This window comes from Ptychodera flava, assembly GCF_041260155.1.
Source record: "Ptychodera flava strain L36383 chromosome 23 unlocalized genomic scaffold, AS_Pfla_20210202 Scaffold_23__1_contigs__length_28996876_pilon, whole genome shotgun sequence".
NCBI lineage: Eukaryota > Metazoa > Hemichordata > Enteropneusta > Ptychoderidae > Ptychodera > Ptychodera flava.
The window spans coordinates 24,268,679-24,287,207 of NW_027248277.1; the positions used below are offsets into that span (position 1 = coordinate 24,268,679).

At 37.8% G+C, this 18,529-nt stretch overlaps 1 protein-coding gene and 1 long non-coding RNA gene across 2 annotated transcripts; one reads left to right on the forward strand and one right to left on the reverse strand.

Annotated features, from left to right (window-relative positions):
• Positions 1-3,438: 3,438 nt before the first annotated feature.
• LOC139123654 (arylsulfatase H-like) lies at positions 3,439-8,749 on the forward strand. Its single transcript, XM_070689824.1, has 2 exons — positions 3,439-3,711; positions 5,673-8,749. Exons 1-2 carry the CDS (start codon positions 3,462-3,464, stop codon positions 7,157-7,159), a joined length of 1,737 nt encoding a protein of 578 aa, XP_070545925.1. The 5' UTR covers positions 3,439-3,461; the 3' UTR covers positions 7,160-8,749.
• On the reverse strand, positions 8,533-17,768 carry LOC139123655 (uncharacterized). Its single transcript, XR_011549740.1, has 3 exons — positions 16,866-17,768; positions 8,927-11,874; positions 8,533-8,608 (listed from the first exon to the last, which is right to left on the reverse strand). It is a non-coding gene; the product is annotated as an uncharacterized lncRNA (long non-coding RNA).
• Between the last annotated feature and the right edge of the window lie 761 nt (positions 17,769-18,529).

Here is an 18,529-nt window from a genome sequence, read left to right on the forward strand (position 1 = left end):
ATGCAAATTTCACGTTTTGCAAATCTCTTGAAAAATAAATTTCGTAACTTTGAATAATTTTGTCAGGTATTTAGCTTAGCAAAACAGTCTGGTACACTTATTACATAGAGGGAAAGTTACTGGCCCGCGTCTTCATCAAATACTTTCCTCATAGGCATATATTTCTGGTCATGTGACCTCATTGAATATTCAAATTTTTTTCTTCATTTTTCTTTATTTTCATCGGAGATCGTCATGAATTCATCATTTTCCATTACCAAAGCATGCATAGTTTTTTGTCAAATCTGTATAGAAAGATATAAAATTGAAATAAAATGTGAAGATACAGTGATGTATTTTTATGACTGATACAGAGTAATGTAAACAAAGGCCCTTTTTGTGGCAGGTTCATAAATGTAACAACGTTGGTGTCTTAGAACAAAACACTGTCGATATTGATGATGTTGCTGTCTTGTGTCCGATCTGCCTGAGGTAGCCATGTCTTCCCAATGTCTTCCTTTTCCAGCTTGCAATTGCTCTGATGAAATCATAAAAAAGAAACGCCAGCAGTTTAGTGTTTTCAAAGTTCTGTATATAAAACCTAGTTAACTTTCACATTTTGTTTTTTTTCGATTACAAATCATATATAATAAAGCTCATTCTGTATTACACATCACATACAACAAAACACATCATGTCTTCACAATCATTCTTTTACTATCAGACAGGTTACTCTGAAGAAAGTAACAAATAGTTACCATTTTTTTGTCTGTAGCATTTACATGGTCCCAATGTCTCATCTGATACTGATACACACTCTATGCCATACCATTGTCCTCTAACTGGTAAATACCTAGTTAATAGAAAATAGACTGGCTTACTATCCACCAGTCAAAGTAACTTATGAGAACCGAGTAGTACGAAAGAGGCAGTTTATCTTGTGAACTTCGTCAGAATAACTAATTTAAAAAGTATTTAGGCCGTGGAATAAGAAAAGGGCCGTCTCGGCAAATTTACATAATAATAGAAAAACGTGTTTAAAGTTCCCGCATGAATACAACTAATTTCCACTCGTGCATTGCGGTGTCTAATGGAATTTATCCATATTTTGCCAACTCAGATGACTTGTGGGTAATCATATGACCTCTTAGAACAGGGTAAGTCATCAACGCTGTACTTTAGCAGCCATTTTGAACGTTGTTTACATGTGTGAGCGTGGTACAGTCAACGTTGTCGTCGTCAGCATTTAGCGTCGTATTTCTCCAAGGAGTCTAACAGAGGCAGCTATTATCACCTAAAAATGCGACTCTGTCATTAGTTCTTGACAAAACGCCTGGCCTGGATTATTTCGTGCACATTACACATAAATATCTTTCTATCGATGAGTGTTGACGGCTGAGTTGAACAGTGCAGACGAATTCAGTATCAGGATGAGTACTGCTGGCAGCGGAAATTCAAGTGTTAGCCATGACATTGAATACCCAGACTAGAAGAAACTATGGTCAACAGTAATATTACAGAGACAGACATTACGAGTGATGAAAGGGTCGATGGATTTTTAAGTATTAAAGCTCACATCGTGTGTCGTACTGCCTTTGATGTGATAACTTGTTAAGATTTCAAGAATCACACATATACACGCTGTAGTGAAAGCACACAAACTGTGTAATCCTTTCGCCAGCATGAATTTCAGTCGGGACTTACAGTCATGTGTTTTACCTAATGCAGCTTGACAAATTTTAATGATTAACATTCTTTGAAAAGTAGAATGAGAAAAAATATTTGATATAAAGAACAAAGATACTGGAAAACTATCTAAAGAAAAAGCTACTGTCCTTTTTAGAGAGACTTGGTTATATTTTTCTTAGTTTCTCAGTTTGTCTTTAAAAAATTGCAGTTGCTGGCAATTTTCCACCCTTTTTAGGATTGTTTGTTTATTTTAATAAGTGTTATTTTGAAAAGGAAAGCCCTGCAATATGACAGAAATACAATACATTATATTCAATATTGAAAACAACTTATTGCAATTGCAGGAAAACCTGAGTAATTAGCTGTATATAAGTATTCGTAATCAACATTACTGAAGCCAAGTTGACTCATTACATATGCAAATTATACATAAATATGCAAATTAGGCCTGACCTGACCCTAAAAACTTGACCAAATGAAAATTTAAGCGTCATAGTACAATATTATTATAAAAACTCAAAAAAGTGATTGTTTAGCCAAGAGGGTCCTTTTCTCATTCCGTGACTCATTTGTCCCATTGGTGTTCTTTTTTATATTTGTTAATCATGTTTTTTTTAATTATAAAGTATAATGTTTGTTCAACTGTATGTAATTATAAAGTCCAACATTATTTCGAAACACTCCAAATAACACCATATTTTCAAATTTGAGCTATTCTTCCCAGTTTTCCAAGTGTTATAAAAAATATTTCGTGAACATTGCCATGACAATTGTTTATTTTGGTCAACCTGAAAATCATATTGTTGTGAACAAATGTGCTCTTTTCTTCTTGTTACACCCTCTTCGGACAGAACAAAGCTATGTTAGTATTCTGGTTTTTATACTTTCCCGTCAATTTTGTTGTTTTTGCTGTAATTCCATAAAACCGTTGTAAAATTTGACCCCTTAAAAGACCCTGTTTTGTAAAAGTCAACCCCCTCCTTGTTAAAAACGAATGCTCCCTAATCAATGTCTTTAATAGTAGAGGACGAACAACCCTTGCTTCACAATAGGATTACACTGCTAGCCCGGCGATGACACCCGCAGGATGAACGGGTACCCAAGGTATGCGCTGCAGAATTTGAAAGCAACCCGTATCTGGGTTTTTCAAATGAGGACACAGCTTATTCCGATAAACTTTTGAGGTAATTTCAAAATCCAGTCAAATCCATGTCAATGTTGTAAAGAACAATAATATTTTAAACTAAACTATGTCATTAATATTGTTGCTGTCTGTAGAAAGTTGAGCCTACTACCTTCATTGCCGTCTAAAGATCACGACATTTGGAAACTAGTGTATGTGATGACGTCATAGTTTAAGACAATCTCATTTTCAATTAAGCATTGTCTGGGCTGTACACCTAGGAAAATAATACAAGGTTTCGAAAGTACTCTAGTCAATCCCCCCTTGTTGTCATCGGCCTTGATGACGATTTTCCTTGATTTTGTGTACAAGCTTGGGTGCACCGTTTTCCCTGGAAGTGCCACCTCTGGGCTTCTGAGGTCAAAAAGCGACCGTTTCAAGTTCCTTTCAGAGCCAAGGACACCCTGTATCGCGGCTCTGAATTGGGAATCATTGCCATTCGTGAGGAATGCAACGAGGCATGTCTTCACGTTATTCTCGTTCAGGTAGGACTCCGTACTCGCCCCTTGATTCACTTCGGGGTTATTTACATGTAGGGCGCCGTACTTGGTCTTTTGCAGAGACAGGCTCAGGTCAAACATATAGGTCACCTGCCATTGAAGCACACGCCATGGCGTCTCATTGTGGCCTCAGATTGCTGCTGTCTTTTCTTGCTGTGGCTGTCTCCTTCACCAAGAAAACAGCCACCCCCAACATTGTTATGTTTTTGGTCGATGACCTTGGATATGGCGACCTGAGTTGCTACGGCAATGAAACGTTGAAAACACCGAACATAGATCGGCTGGCGTCCGAAGGCTTGAAGTTCACTCGGATGTATTCACAGCCGTCATGTACTCCAAGTCGAGCCGCCCTTTTAACAGGTATGTGCGTGACCTCAGGTAACTCACACTTCACAACATCGCCGAGACATGTAAAAATATGACTTTGGCATTAACACAGGATAGGTGATCGAAGGCCAAAGGCCCTGGAGTATGAGGTCGATTAGGGCCGAACCTCGGTAATAGTATAAAGAATGGAAGGTTTGACACACCCAATCGTCGAGAAGTCCAGTATCAACACAATGAAACATCTACCCTCAAAAAGGAACAGGCTGGGATAGAACAATCTCCAAAGGTTCAAATCTTTACTCCGGTATACTACGTACGACTGATACACGCCAAATTTTGGCGAAAATGTTGGGCAAGTCACTCCATTCACGTTGCTAGTCCGTCTAAATTTGGTATATATCAGTCACATGCAGTTACCAGAGTAAAGATTTAAGCTTTTGAAGGTATTTTCAATCGCCCGGTGCACTTATATGAGGGTGGGCGTATATGTTTGGTTTTGAACTTTTCGCAGATTTCTCGTGTCAAACCTGTCAAACTTTACTCTATTCCCGAGGTTCGACCTTCGGCCTCACACTGCCTGTCTTCGACCTTCGATCGGCTATACAAGCAACGCTGCGAGTTACTGTGCATTAACACATGTGAAAAAAGAATATTGAATCCGGGTATAAGAATAAGAACTCGCCTTAAGTATACTTATCTATGGATGAACATATTTACATGATTGAGTACTAAAGGTATCACGCTCGGTGAACGAATCAACGGAAAACTTACCTACATGTTTCTCATGAACATTAATCATAAAACAATGTATCCACTTATCATTAAATCAATAAGAGTTTATAGTCACAAGGGTTTTCATTGAAGTCATGTGACAATAGTCACATGTTAAAGTCTACGGGTTGGGATGGAATAGAAATACAGTGACATGTTTCCACCGACCACTTTTTATGTGAATGTTGTATGCGCCTCGAAATTGAATAACTTAATAAACGCTTGCAAAAATGTTGCTCAAATTCGAAATATTCGTTTTCGAAAGCAAGATAATCGACCACGAGACGTCGAAGACTTGGTCCTTGTCTTTCAAGTTCCAAATTAACTTTGACAACTCTGTACTATTCTGGTATTTGCCGTTACAGAGCGATTGCATGTGTTGGTGAAGCGCGTCTTGAAGGTGTTATCAGTGAGGCAAATGTAAACCTTTTCCATGTTGTCCTAAGTTGATACCTTGACCTTGTAAACCATGCCTTCGACTTGACAGTTACCCTTCAAGGGGCATGTAGACTTGTCAGGGCAATTACAATCGGCTGGTCGATCTTAACGCTTATATCCGATGAATACCCTCTTAGTATGCGATTTGGTTATACTAGCAATATTCTCGATACAGCTAGTTGTAACTCACTTTAATTGTATTCCTATTGAAGATCCTGTGTAGTTTAAACCCCTTTGGAAAGCGTTTGTCAACAAGTTACCGTTATTAGTTTCAACGCAAAACTACCTCGGCAAGAAATCTTCTGTCTGATGATTGCAGGGTGCATGAAACTTAAGTAACAGATATAATTACTTTGTACCTGAAGCAATTTTGTGTTAATATATATATATATATATATATATATATATATATATATATATATATATATATATATAATATATATATATAATTACAAATGAATAATTATTATACTATATTTCAGACTGCTCGTCAATTACAAACAAGTTCAATTGAGGACTGCTGTAGACGATTGGTTTTTTTTTTAATTTTTACATTTTTTACATTCGGGATAATTTGATATTAATATTTTTCAAATTTCTCAAAAGTGTTAGGTGCTATATAGCTGAATGTTGCAATAATACTAATTACTCATAAAAACAAGTGTGTAAGTTAAAAAGAAAAGCAGATGAGCTTACATTTGCAGGTTAAAACGACCTTAATTCACCATCCAATTAACCCAATTTAGTTCCAATCGTGTTAATTTTATACGTTGTCTATTTTACAGGTAGATATCCGATAAGAAGTGGTATGCTTAAAGGGTGGATACTACCCTTTCACGTCCTGGCAAGTCCTGCACAATCTGGTGGACTACCAGATAACGAATACACTCTCGCCGAAATGCTCAAAGAAAATGGCTACGCTACAGGCATTCTTGGAAAATGGCATCTTGGATTTGGCAGTGGAGGAAAGTACTTACCAACAAGACAAGGGTTTGATTACTTTTACGGCATTCCAATGACACATGTTCCAATATGCAAACCCTCTGCGGTTCGGAACCGATCGATACCACCCTTTCTTTTCGTGTACATCTCCTTCACGTACAAATTATGGGGAGGCCTTTCTGTAGGCGTGTTCTTAATTTGGTTGTTCTCTTTAATCGGAAAAAGGGCGCTGGTTTACTTACACCTTATTATGTTACTCCTTTCTATGACTGGTTACTATATTTTATCAGATTTTTCCGTTGTAAGGGCTCAGGAATCCTGTTTGCTAATGAGGAATAATGACATCATCGAACAGCCATACAAGGCAGAAAATATGACACTAAAACTTACACAGGAAGCATTACTCTATTTATCAAAGCATGGAAATAATCCATTCTTTTTGATGATATCTTATTTGACTTTACACTCACCCGTGATTGCTTCGAAGTACTTTGAAGGCAGATCTGGCATTGGACGGTATGGTGACGGCCTGATGGAGTTGGACTGGAGCGTAGGCCAGGTGCTTCAGCAACTTAAAAAACAGGGCTTAGAGGAAAATACAATGATCATGTTTCTATCAGACAACGGTCCTTCCATTGTAGAACTTGACGGGGTACCAACGGCAAAGGGAGTTGGTGGATCCACAGGAGTCGCTGAAAACAGTAGAGGCGAATCGGTAAGGTTACGCGGTGGGAAAGGAAGTCTTTTCGAAGGAGGTGTACGAATTCCGGGAATAATACGTTGGGATGGAGTTATACCAGCAAATACAGAATCGAAAGCATTGGTTTCCTTGAATGATATTTTCCCAACTGTTGCTGATATTTTGAACATATCAATCACAGATCGCATCATTGATGGCAAAAGTCTGCTGCCTCTACTCAGAAACCCGACTGAAATTTCAAAACATCATGACTATGTGCTCTCCTACTGTACAACTAAACTACCGCCCTCAATGCTCATAGGGAAATACAAGATCCATTACATAAATCCTTTTCGGGACGGAATGTGTGATGGCGATGTCCTCCAATCTCCTATTGTCTATGACCTCACTGATGACCCTGGAGAACAATATCCACTTCCGGCGGAGGAGACACAAGAAGTCAGGAACCAAGCGACAGAAATTCTAGCGAGGGTACAAAATACATTACCTGAAACTTTATCATCGCAATTGGATTCACTTGTGTTGCCTTGGTTATTTCCCTGTGCAAATTTCCCATATTGTCGATTAGAGAGTGATGTCGAAGATGATTTTGACGATTTGCAACTTCCAAAGATAGTTCCACAGCTTTAAAAATATCCCACAAACTGATTTCCATTGCTAGGTTGATTCAAGATCGTACGAGAAGGAGATAGGAGATAGTGTCATACTTTTTAATTATTATTTGTAGACATTGAATGAGAACAATCGAGTACGGGATATTCCTTGGTTTGACCGTGTTGAATCTTAAGAAACAATCAAAGACTGGCGGGAAAATTTCCATGTGATGACAATTCTGTAATGATGATAATTTAATAGTTATGTAAATTTAGTAAAGGTATAAAACTTTCTAGAGAATGTACAAGACAGATTAGACCTTAGACAGTGAACGATACGGTCGCCATTTTGAATAAAGATTTAAGGTTTTGCTACAATCTTCATCATGGTGCGGGAGCTTTAGATACTTAAGGCATTACGATTTGCACTAGTACCTCAACTCGTAATTCCTCTAACTTATAGCGTGACAGCGGCATCTCGCCTCCCTCCACTTAGTTGTCAGTGTTGATAATATTTGAGCCAGGAGCCACAACATGAATATAACACGTTCGACTTAGAAAAATTACAAGGAGTTATTTTAAGCTGAAGGAAATTAAAATTCGAAAGTGAAACAACTGTTCTTCCCCTACATTTTAAATTTCACTTCATCCACTAGTGTTTCCTTTTTTCAATGGATCCTTTCCACGTTATCAAATATCACCAATGTCCTTGATTTTCCCACAACAAAAGTTGCCAACTACCCGCTCCCTTCCATATTACCATTTCCCATCGTCCTCTTTTGTCAGTTCCTGAAAACACAAAAGGACATTATATCCCGATTTACATACACCATTATATGCCCGCCAAGAATGATTTCTACACGTTTTGTTTTGTGATCTGTTTGTTCTGTCTATGATAATCCTTGTGTATATGCATCAAATCTTCACTCTATATAGACTAACCACAGTAACGACAGACATCAAACATCGATTTTAATTTGAAGTTGACCTACGAATACCCATTGTAATTTTGCCCATTTATAAAAAATTGTGAAAAACCCACGTTCATCGACTTCTAGACTATTCGAATAGTGCCATCGCTTAGGATAATAACCTCATCTCTGTTTACAAAATTGTCATTGATAAGTAGTGGAGCCGGATGCTTCATCAAAAATATAACACGGCAAATTTCAAAAAGTTGTAAGCACTGCAATACTAATCTGGGTATTTTAACAAAATCAAAACCTAACAATGAATGGAAAGTGAAAACTGTTCGCAACTGCTTTCCCGCTAAAATTTTCTCCTTCCTCTAATCATTTTTTGAGTAACTCCAGAGCAAAACTACACCTCAGTCGTTGGTGTACGCCTTGATACGATATTTTACGAATGGTGAGACACTTATTTTGATGTTTTGATATCGATATTGATGATGTTGCTGTCTTTTGTCCGATCTGCCTAAGGTAGCCATGTCTTCCCCATGTCTTTCTTTTCCATCTTATCAATTGCTCTGAAGAAATTGTAAAATAAGAAATGCCTGAAGTATATCGTGTTTTTTAAGTTCTGTAAATAAAAACTAGTTAACTTTCATATTTTTGATTTTTTTCGATTACAAATCATATATAATAAAGCTCATTCTGTATTACAAATCACATACAATACAGCAATTCTGTCTTCACTTTCCTTCTTTTACTATCAAACAAGTTACTCAAAGGAAATTACAATGACTGTAGTTTATTGTGTCAAAGTATTTTATGTAAAGACCTTCTGACATTTTAATGCATAACCACCCCCCCCGAACTTTATACTTTGTGACAAAAATAGTTACCATTTTTTGTCTGTAGCATTTACATGGTCCCAATATCTCATCTGATACTGATACACACTCACTGCCATACCATTGTCCTCTGACTGGTAAAATACCTAGTTAATAGAAAATAGACTGGTTTACTATCCACAAGTCAAAGTAACTTATCAGAACCGAGTAGTACGAAAGAGGCAGTTTACCTAAGTGAACTTGACAGTCAAAGTAATTCGTCAGAATAATTGATTAAAATAGCATTTGTCCCATTGGTGTTCTTTTTTATATTTGTTAATCATGTTTGTTCAAGTGTATGTAATTATAAAGTCCAAAAATATTTAAAAACACTCCAAATAACACCATATCCCGGATTCTCCATCATGTCATAACTTAAAGGAAAGAAGCTTGAACTGAGACGAGTGTTGATGTATCAAACTAGAACTTGTTTATTGAATACGGAACCATGGCTGGGCCTCTGGGCCCAGCCGCTGATACATGAGTCTGTCTGAGTCCTAGTTGGTCCAAGTTCCCAGTTACGTTCACTCCACTAGAGAGTGACCGTGGTCCTCGTTCGTTTCTCCTGTGAGTTGGTGTGTCCATTTATACAGTATCTTGGCTATGTCGGATACCGACGCCATAAAGAATACAATAGGACAATACTTTGATTTACCGACATTAGAAAAAATGTAAAAGTAATAAAACTTATCACTGTATGCTACAATTCTTTTGTCTCAAACCCACGCCATTGAGTAAATTAAAATGATAATAACAGCTCCATATTATGATTGATTGAAACACGATAGAACATGGGATAGTATGCAGAATACCTCCATGAGAATAATAAGTTACTGGTAATTCTTTTAAATGTGTAAACGAGCGCGATCGTGTTGTCGATACTGTGCTGGTATTTCGTTGCATTGTTAAAGTCCAAACAAAGAAACGTTGCAGTTTGATCACTCGCGTCCAAGAACGGTAATGTTTTGTGAGCGTGGAATATTAATATTCTGTGCGCCGATTAGGAAGATTATGATATGAGCCAATTTTGACATAGAACATGACCTCATTTTCAACAAAGTACGTTCCGTTCCCTCTGAGTCGAGGATATGACAAAGTACATTTCTTTAAAAGAAAGTTTGAAACCCGTGTGATTCAAACTCATAAAATGCATGATCGCTATTAACCTAAAAAATAATCCTCGCGTCTTTGGCGGGTAATAATTGGGCTCGTCTGGCCTCGAAGAATAATAGTAAAGAGCGTGTATGCACATGGATGGCGGACTTTGTGCGTCTTCTTGTGACCATCTCTTGGTTTGCCGTCAGCATTATAAGAAAAAGAAACTGAGCTCAAGCTACCTCAAGAAGTAAGAGATTACCCTACGGACAAAAACGCAAAGACATTTTCTTTGTGCGCTAAGAACAATTAACCACGAGAAGAAAGTGACTGACTAAAAAAACAGAACTCAACAAGAAAGAACAAGCATTTCAAAAACATTTATACTTGTATATTTGTTATAACTGTGACTTTTTTTAAGTGTTTTTATCAGCTGTTGAGTGACACATTGACATCTGCTATGATTTTATTGTGCGAGATCTCGTAGTGTGCGGAGTATCGGTCGGCTTCGTCATACTGCCTGATGTCACACCCTCAGAAGCAAATTACAATGTTTAGCGATTCAGTATGATATCACAATAGGAATTTTATCTACATTATGTTGTATTGTGTATTTTTCTTCGACTTTCTAGTTTCCGTTGTGTATTTTTCAACGTTACACCTCGTTGTTTTCGTGTGCCCTTGGTTATGCAAATCAACCTTTGTAAGAAATTTTACTTTCGCCGAAGACCCAATCTGAAAACGTTCATTTTTTCTTCGCTCAAAACCTTTTTTCCATGGTGTTTTGAAATTTCAATCGGGTTTCTGAGTAAAGGCAGAAGACTTTTGCCATCAATGATGCGATCTGTGAATGTCACGTTCAAAATATCAGCTACCGTTGGGAAAATATCATTCAAAGAAACCAATGCCCCGGATTCTGTATTTGCTGGTATTACTCCATCCCAACGTATTATTCCCGGAATTCGTACACCTCCCTCAAAGAGACTGAGCTTTCCACCGCGTAACCTTACCAATTCACCTCTGCTGTTTCCAACGATTCCTGCCGATCCACCAACTCCTTTTGCCGTTGATACCCCATCAAGTTCCTATGGAAGGACCGTTGTCTGATAGATATATGATCGTTTTATTTTCCTCTAAGCCCTGTTTTTTAAGTTGCTGAAGCACCTGGCCTACGCACCAGTCCAACTCCATCAGGGCGTCACCATACCGTCCAATTCCAGATCTGCCTTCAAAGCAAACACCAGTGAGTGTAAAGTCAAATAAGACATCATCAAAAAGAATGGGTTATTTCCATGCCTTGATAAGTAGAGTAATGCTTCCTGTGTAAGTTTCAGTGTCATATTTTCTGCCTGATATGGCTGTTCAATGATTTCATTATTCCTCATTAGCAAACACGTTAAAAAAGACCCTACTGTTGAAAAATCTAATAAAATATAGTAACAAGTCATAGAAAGGAGAAACACGACCAATTGTAAGTAAACCAACGCCTTCTTTCCGATAAAAGAGTACCCAAATTAAGAACACGCCTACAGAAAGGCCTCCCCATAATTTGTACGTGAAGGAGATATACACGAAAAGAAAGCCCAACGCTACATTGTTCCGATCAGAGGATTCGCATATGCCAAGATGTGTCATTGGAAGCCCGTAAAAGTAATCGAATCCATGCTTTGTTGGTAAGTACTTTCTTCCACTGCCAAATCCAAGATGCCATTTTTCAAGAATGCCTGCAGCGTAACCATTTTGTTTGAGCATTTCGGCCAGAGTGTATTCGTTATCTGGTAGTCCACCAGATTGTGCAGGACTTGACAGGACGTGAAAGGGTAGTATCCTCCCTTTAAGCATACCACTTCTTATCGGATATCTACCTGTAAAATAGACAACGTACAACATTAACACGATTGGAACTAAATTGGGTTAATTAGATGGTGAATTAAGGTCATTTTAACCTGCAAATGTAAGCTCATCTGCTTTTCTTTTTAACTTACACACTTGTTTTTATGAGTAATTAGTAATATTGCAACATTCAGCTATATAACACCTACCACTTTTGAGAAATTTGAAAAATATTAATATCCAATTATCCGAAATTAGTTCCAACCGTGTTAAATGTAAAAATGAAAAAAAAAACCAATCGTGTATAGCAGTCCTCAATTGAATTGACGAGCAGTTTGATAATAATTTGTTCATTTGTAATTATATATATATTTGTAATTATATGTATAGTATATATATATAGTATATATATATATATATATATATATATATATATATATATATATATATATATATATATATATATAATCCGTGGCATTATTAGGCCAACCATATTTCGATGTGGAAATCAGAGAAAGACATGATAAATTATGTCTAAATTGCATTTTGTCACAGATTTCAGACCCAAGGAAATGACGTTTACAAGCTAATTTTACATAAACCGCTGCGATTTTGTGAACGAATTTGAAAATTTAAACTGCGCGAGATGCGCGATACATTTGGCGGCCAGGCATCTTTCTAGTTTTGAAAGAGAAAAACATTTGTGTGGAATCGGCTTTAAATTGATATTTATGAGTGTTGACTAGCAATATTGCGCATGAAGTAGTTGCTCTTGTGCGACGTGTTCTGTCTTATGCCTGATACAAAATCGAATATTGCAATTTGATACACTGCCCCTTATTTCGGATATGCGATTTTCGATATTGGTTTGGACCCGACAATGTTACATTTTTAGTGATAATCCCGTCTCACTGAGACTGATACATTTTAGACAAAACATCCATCCGCGCGTATACTGTCAAAGATATTTTCCTCAATAGCTGGTGCCTACATGTAAAAAGCGCGCTCCTTCCTCCCCTTGTGATACTTTCTGATAAAATTGCAAAGTTAGTGTCTATGCTGAGCCGCTGTTTACTCAGCCTGAGGCTGATTTGAAAGTCTGGCACAAGGACAGCTATGGATCTAGAACGGCTGTCAGTCGATGATAGTTACATAAAGGCACTTCTTCAAGTTGATCCCGGGAAAAATGAAAAAAGAAAGTAAGAAAAGATATCGAGCTGTAGAGAACTCCAAATTAATTACGTGTTTATAAACCCCCATCAATTATTTTATTCTGAATAAGGAACGCATCTAGCCGAAAAGTAGGTACACAGAAACTTTGTCCACTCTGGCAAACGCAACTCAATAACAGCTCTATTGGGATGGGGGGGGGAGCATGGTGACCATATGTGCCGCCTGTTACGGAAACAAAGCAGAGTACCTCGTTTGTAATTAAATATGCCTGACTGAAACTTTCATTTAATGTAAAACTTATTATGTTTGGCATAGCCGTCCGACTTGCGACGCCAGGTCAAAGTCAACATTAAAGCCACAATTTTCAATCCCAGGTTCTCGCATTAGTGGAGGTCTCCTCCCAGTCAAACACTTGGCCAGTATAATGTTTGATTTCTATACCATTAATTACACAAACTGATCTCAACCTTTTGGCTTCTTTTGCTAATCCTGCAAACAGAGTTTATACAAGGTTAGCGTTTGATTGACAGTCCGTTCAAATCGCCAATGGTCATTGATTCCCCAACACCAACGCTCGAATTTCCTAAAAACCATCTTCCAGTCGGGTTAGAATTTGAATATAACCACAGAGTTCGATCGGCAGCAGCTTCGCGCTGACTGCTTGGCAGTTTTCTGCCCTGTTGCGGCCGGGAAAAAACCTAAAAAGTGGCAGTTTCTGGAGCGTGTGCCCGCGTGTTGCCTATTTGGTGTCCACTTACACAGTGAACGCAACCACGGCTTCGCGCCCTTTTAAAAGGAGGCTCCGCCTTTACAAATGAAACATTGACAAACGAATTAACTTCCTGTTCTACACCAAATTTCGATATTCGATTTATTCCTAGCATATTGCAAAGCGATGGTCTTTACATCTTCTCACTTATTTCGTGCGAACATTGCATATGTGCTGGATTTCGAGCTAATACGCGTTTCGTTCTCTAATATATCATCATCATATATAAGCTGGTCGCGTAATGCACGGCGTTACATGTAAAAATCCGATGTTGGAAATGCCAACTCTACAACGACAATTACAGAAAGAAATATGACGATGTTTCAGGATTCCTTCTTCGATTTCGACATTCAAATTCGGTTGGCCTAATAATGCCACGGATTATATATATATATATATATATATATATATTATATTATATATATATATATATATATATATATATATATATATATATATATATATATATATATATATAATATATATATATATTGGCTAGACGTTGAACTTGTCGTGATTACTCTACAGACTGTTTCATGCGCTTGGCAATCGTCAGACGATTGTCAAACAGTCTGTAGAGTAATCACGACAAGTTCCACGTCTAGCAATACCTATGCCCTGCAGAACGCATCGAGCACTTTACATTGCCTGTATTGACACCAAGCCATATATAATATATATATATATTATATATATATATATATATATATATATATATATATATATATATATATATATATATATATATATATATATATATATATATATGATGCATGAAACTTAAGTGACACATATTGTTACTTTGAATTTGAAGTAATTTGTGCCATTATTTTATAACGCTCTGCTTTCAGCAACGGGCACTGTAATTTTCCACGAGAGTATATATATATATATATATATATATATATATATATATATATATATATATAGAGAGAGAGAGAGAGAGAGAGAGAGAGAGAGAGAGAGAGAAGAAATTGACAAGTCCCTAAGGAAGGTTATATTGCGTCATGACCTGTTCGTTCTTAAAAAATACTTCTGGCGCGAATCTCACACTCTTATGCGGAAAGGTCAAGTGGCTAGAAACTTAGGCATACGCCACACTATCTTTCCTTCAAGGAGTTAAAGTTAGAATGCGCCTTGGGGACTGTTATTTGGACTTGCATAATTTTTTCGACCACCTGCAACTATAGGGGCTCATTTTGAAGCTCATGAAGTGAACAAATGGCTATTATAATTAAGCAATAATGCACCCCTCCCGGCCCATAATGGACGAAAGCAAACTTTGTACGACATAATGTACGAGGCGAAGCCGAGTACATTATGAAGTGTAAAGTTTGCTTGAGTCCATTATGGGCCGGGAGGGGGTGCATTATTGCTATTATTTTATAGTTTTGGCAATGCCAGTGAATTTGTAGCTGTAGAAAACGAATTAAAAAAGGAAATTTAAACTGAGTTTGAAGCCAGTGAGCGTCGTCCAGCATGATCGGCCCTGAATCCACACTGCACAGTGCACTGCACTGAACACGCACGTTCAGCACAAAAAATGACCAGCACTTTCACGGTTCATTTTGAATTGAAAAACGATGTATTTTCGAAGGAAATGAAAAGTAACTGCATCCCTACCGTCTATATCAAACTTGAAACATCACCTTTAAATATCATGCCATTCAAAAAGTCGACACGGTGAAATGCCAGAGATGGAGAAAACGGAATGTTCATGAATCGACATCAGTATGATCAGCGAGCTGCATGGTATCAGCTGATCAATACGATCATTATTATGTCGCTAGTAGTACAGCATTCATTGTTAACGATATCAACAGAGTCAACATTGTTATTCAAATGTTTATATTTCAATAATAATTGTGTCTATAAATTTAATTTTCGATGGCTTCTTGAGAAGAGCTATTTTATTTCGGCGAACGACAGAACTTGACGTAAACGGGTGCATGAAAGGTACAGTAGACAAACATATACTAGAGGGTTTCGGTACCGTCGCGATATCGAGAACAAGGCAAGGTAAAATCACAGACATGGAGAAAAAACGATGAATGAAAGTTGTCTCCGATTACAGTCAATGCATCAGAATTAGGTGGCCGAGATGTTAGATCAACGGAGAGTCCACGGTCGTCATGATTGTTGGTAGTAGCTGACCTTGGACCGAGACTTTGAATGGCTCCGTAGTATGTCAGTAGACATTTCCGGTTTTTTACATCCATGATGACAGCAAGCTGGCTTTGTTGGCTCGTTTACGGCTGGTTCGAGTAGCCTTTCACGCTTGCATCGTTTACATGGCCACTGACATGCATAATATGCCATGTGTCAAACCCAGTATCGTCTAGAAGTTTGCAAACGTACTGAGTTCTGTTTCACCTATACGGCAACGAAGCGAACCATGTTGTGAACAAACGTAGTAATACAACCAGCGTATGCTGAGCGCCAGCCAGACAGACGACAAATGCGTGCGCGAGGACTCAAAAAATGTGATAAATCGTACAGTAAGACATTATTATCAATATTGTGCACGATTATCAAGATTTATAGTTTTGTGTATTACATGGTTTATCCGATATTTTCCCTCCTTTTAAATGCGCAGTCCTTTTTTCGTTTTCCAAAAAAAAAATTGCTCGCTGTGGGGCCGCAATGCTGAATAATGGAATACATTATCAGTAATAATGTATGGATATGACGTCACGAAATTCACTGGTATTGACAAAGCTATAATATAATACATTGTATAGTATAAGTGGGAATAAAATGGATAATCGAAAATTCATTTTCCCCATGGATTAACCACATTGAGTGGAGCGAGGGACTGTGATTTTACATAGCAATGGCTGCCATTTTGAATTTCAAGTTTAGATAAATATTTGGAAATCTGTTTCTCTTTTAACAAACTTTGCACGATGACCCCTTTCATTCTTGTTTTCGAAAGCGAATAGTTGGAACTTTGAGCAACATTTTTGCAAGCGTTTGTTAACTTTGGCCTTCGATCACCTATCCTGTGTTAATGCCAAAGTCATATTTTTATATGTCTTGGCGATGTTGTGAAGTGTGAGTTACCTGAGGTCACGCACATACCTGTTAAAAGGGCGGCTCGACTTGGAGTACATGACGACTGTGAATACATCCGAGTGAACTTCAAGCCTTCGGACGCCAGCCGATCTATGTTCGGTGTTTTCAACGTTTCATTGCCGTAGCGACCCAGGTCGCCATATCCAAGGTCATCGACCAAAAGCATAACAATGTTGGGGGTGGTTGTTTTCTTGGTGAAGGAAAGAGCCGCAGCAAGAAAAAACAGCAGCAATCTCAGGCCACAATGAGACGCCATGGCGTGTGCTTCAGTGGCAGGTGACCTATGTTTGACCTTGGCTTGTCTCTGCAAAAGACCCAGTATTTCACCTGTAGCGCCGTACATGTGAACAACGCCGAAGTGAATCAAGGGGCGAGTAAAGAGTCCTATCTGAACGAGAATAACGTGAAGATATACCTCGTCGCACCCCTCACGAATGGCAACGATTCCCAATTCAGAGCCGCAACACAGGGTGTCCTTGGCTCTGAAAGGAACTTGAAACGTTTGCTTTTTGACCTCAGAAGCCCAGAGGTGGCACTTCCCGGGAAAACGGGCACCCGCGCTCGTACACAAAATCAAGGAAAATCGGGAATTATGAGATCATCATCAAGGCCGATGACAACAAGGGGGATTGACTACAGTTCTTTTTTGAAACCTCGTATAATTTCCCTTCGTGTACAGCCCAGACAACGCTTAATTGAAAATGATATTGTTCTAAACTATGACGTCATCACATAAACTATTTTCGAAAAGTCCTGGTGTTTTTAGACGGTTATGAGGGTAGTCGGCTCAACCTGATACCTACAACATCCATATCAATTACATTTTTGGTTGAAAATATCATTTGTCTTTACAACACTGACACGGATTTTACTGGATTTTCAAATTATCTCGAAAATTTCTCCGAATAAGATGTGTCTTCATTGGAAAAACCTAGCTACTGGTTGCTTTCAAATTTTGCAGAGCATGCCTAGGGTACTCGTTCATCCTGTGGGTATCATCGCCGGGCGCAGCAGTGTAATCCTATACATTGCCTTTTGTGGAGCAAGCGTTGTTGCATAGCACTGGTCCTCTACTATAATTGACATTGATTAGGGAGCATCCATTTTTAACGAGGAGGGTGTCGACCTTTACAAAACTGGGTCTATTAAGGGGTCAAATTTTACAACGGCTTATATAGAATTACTGCAAAAACAACAAAATTGACGGAAAAGGATAAAACCCAGAATACTAACATAGCTTTGTTCTGTAAGAAGAGGATATTACGTGTAGGAAAGAGCACGTTTGTTTACAACAATATGATTTTCAAGTTGACCGAAAGAAATAAGTATCATGGCAATGTTCAAGAAATAATTTTTATAACAGTTGGAAAACTTGGGGAAAAGCTTAAATTTGAAAATATGGTGTTATTTGGAGTGTTTGCAACGATTTTTGGACTTTATAATTACATACAGTTTAACAAACATTAGACTTTATAATTACATACACTTTAACAAACATGATTAACAACTATAAAAAAAGAACACCAATGGGACAAATGCTATTTTAATCAGTTATTCTGACGAATTACTTTGACTGTCAAATTCACTCACGTAAACTGCATCTTTCGTACTACTTTGGTCTGATAAGTCACTTTGACTGGTGGCTAGTAAGCCAGTTTATTTTCTATCAA

Excerpts from the sequence above, each read along its gene's own strand:
- LOC139123654 (XM_070689824.1), top strand. The coding sequence starts at position 3,462 with ATGGCGTCTCATTGTGGCCTCAGATTGCTGCTGTCTTTTCTTGCTGTG. Across the intron at positions 3,712-5,672 it reads TCGAGCCGCCCTTTTAACAG|GTAGATATCCGATAAGAAGT; the intron begins GTATGTGCGTGA and ends TCTATTTTACAG.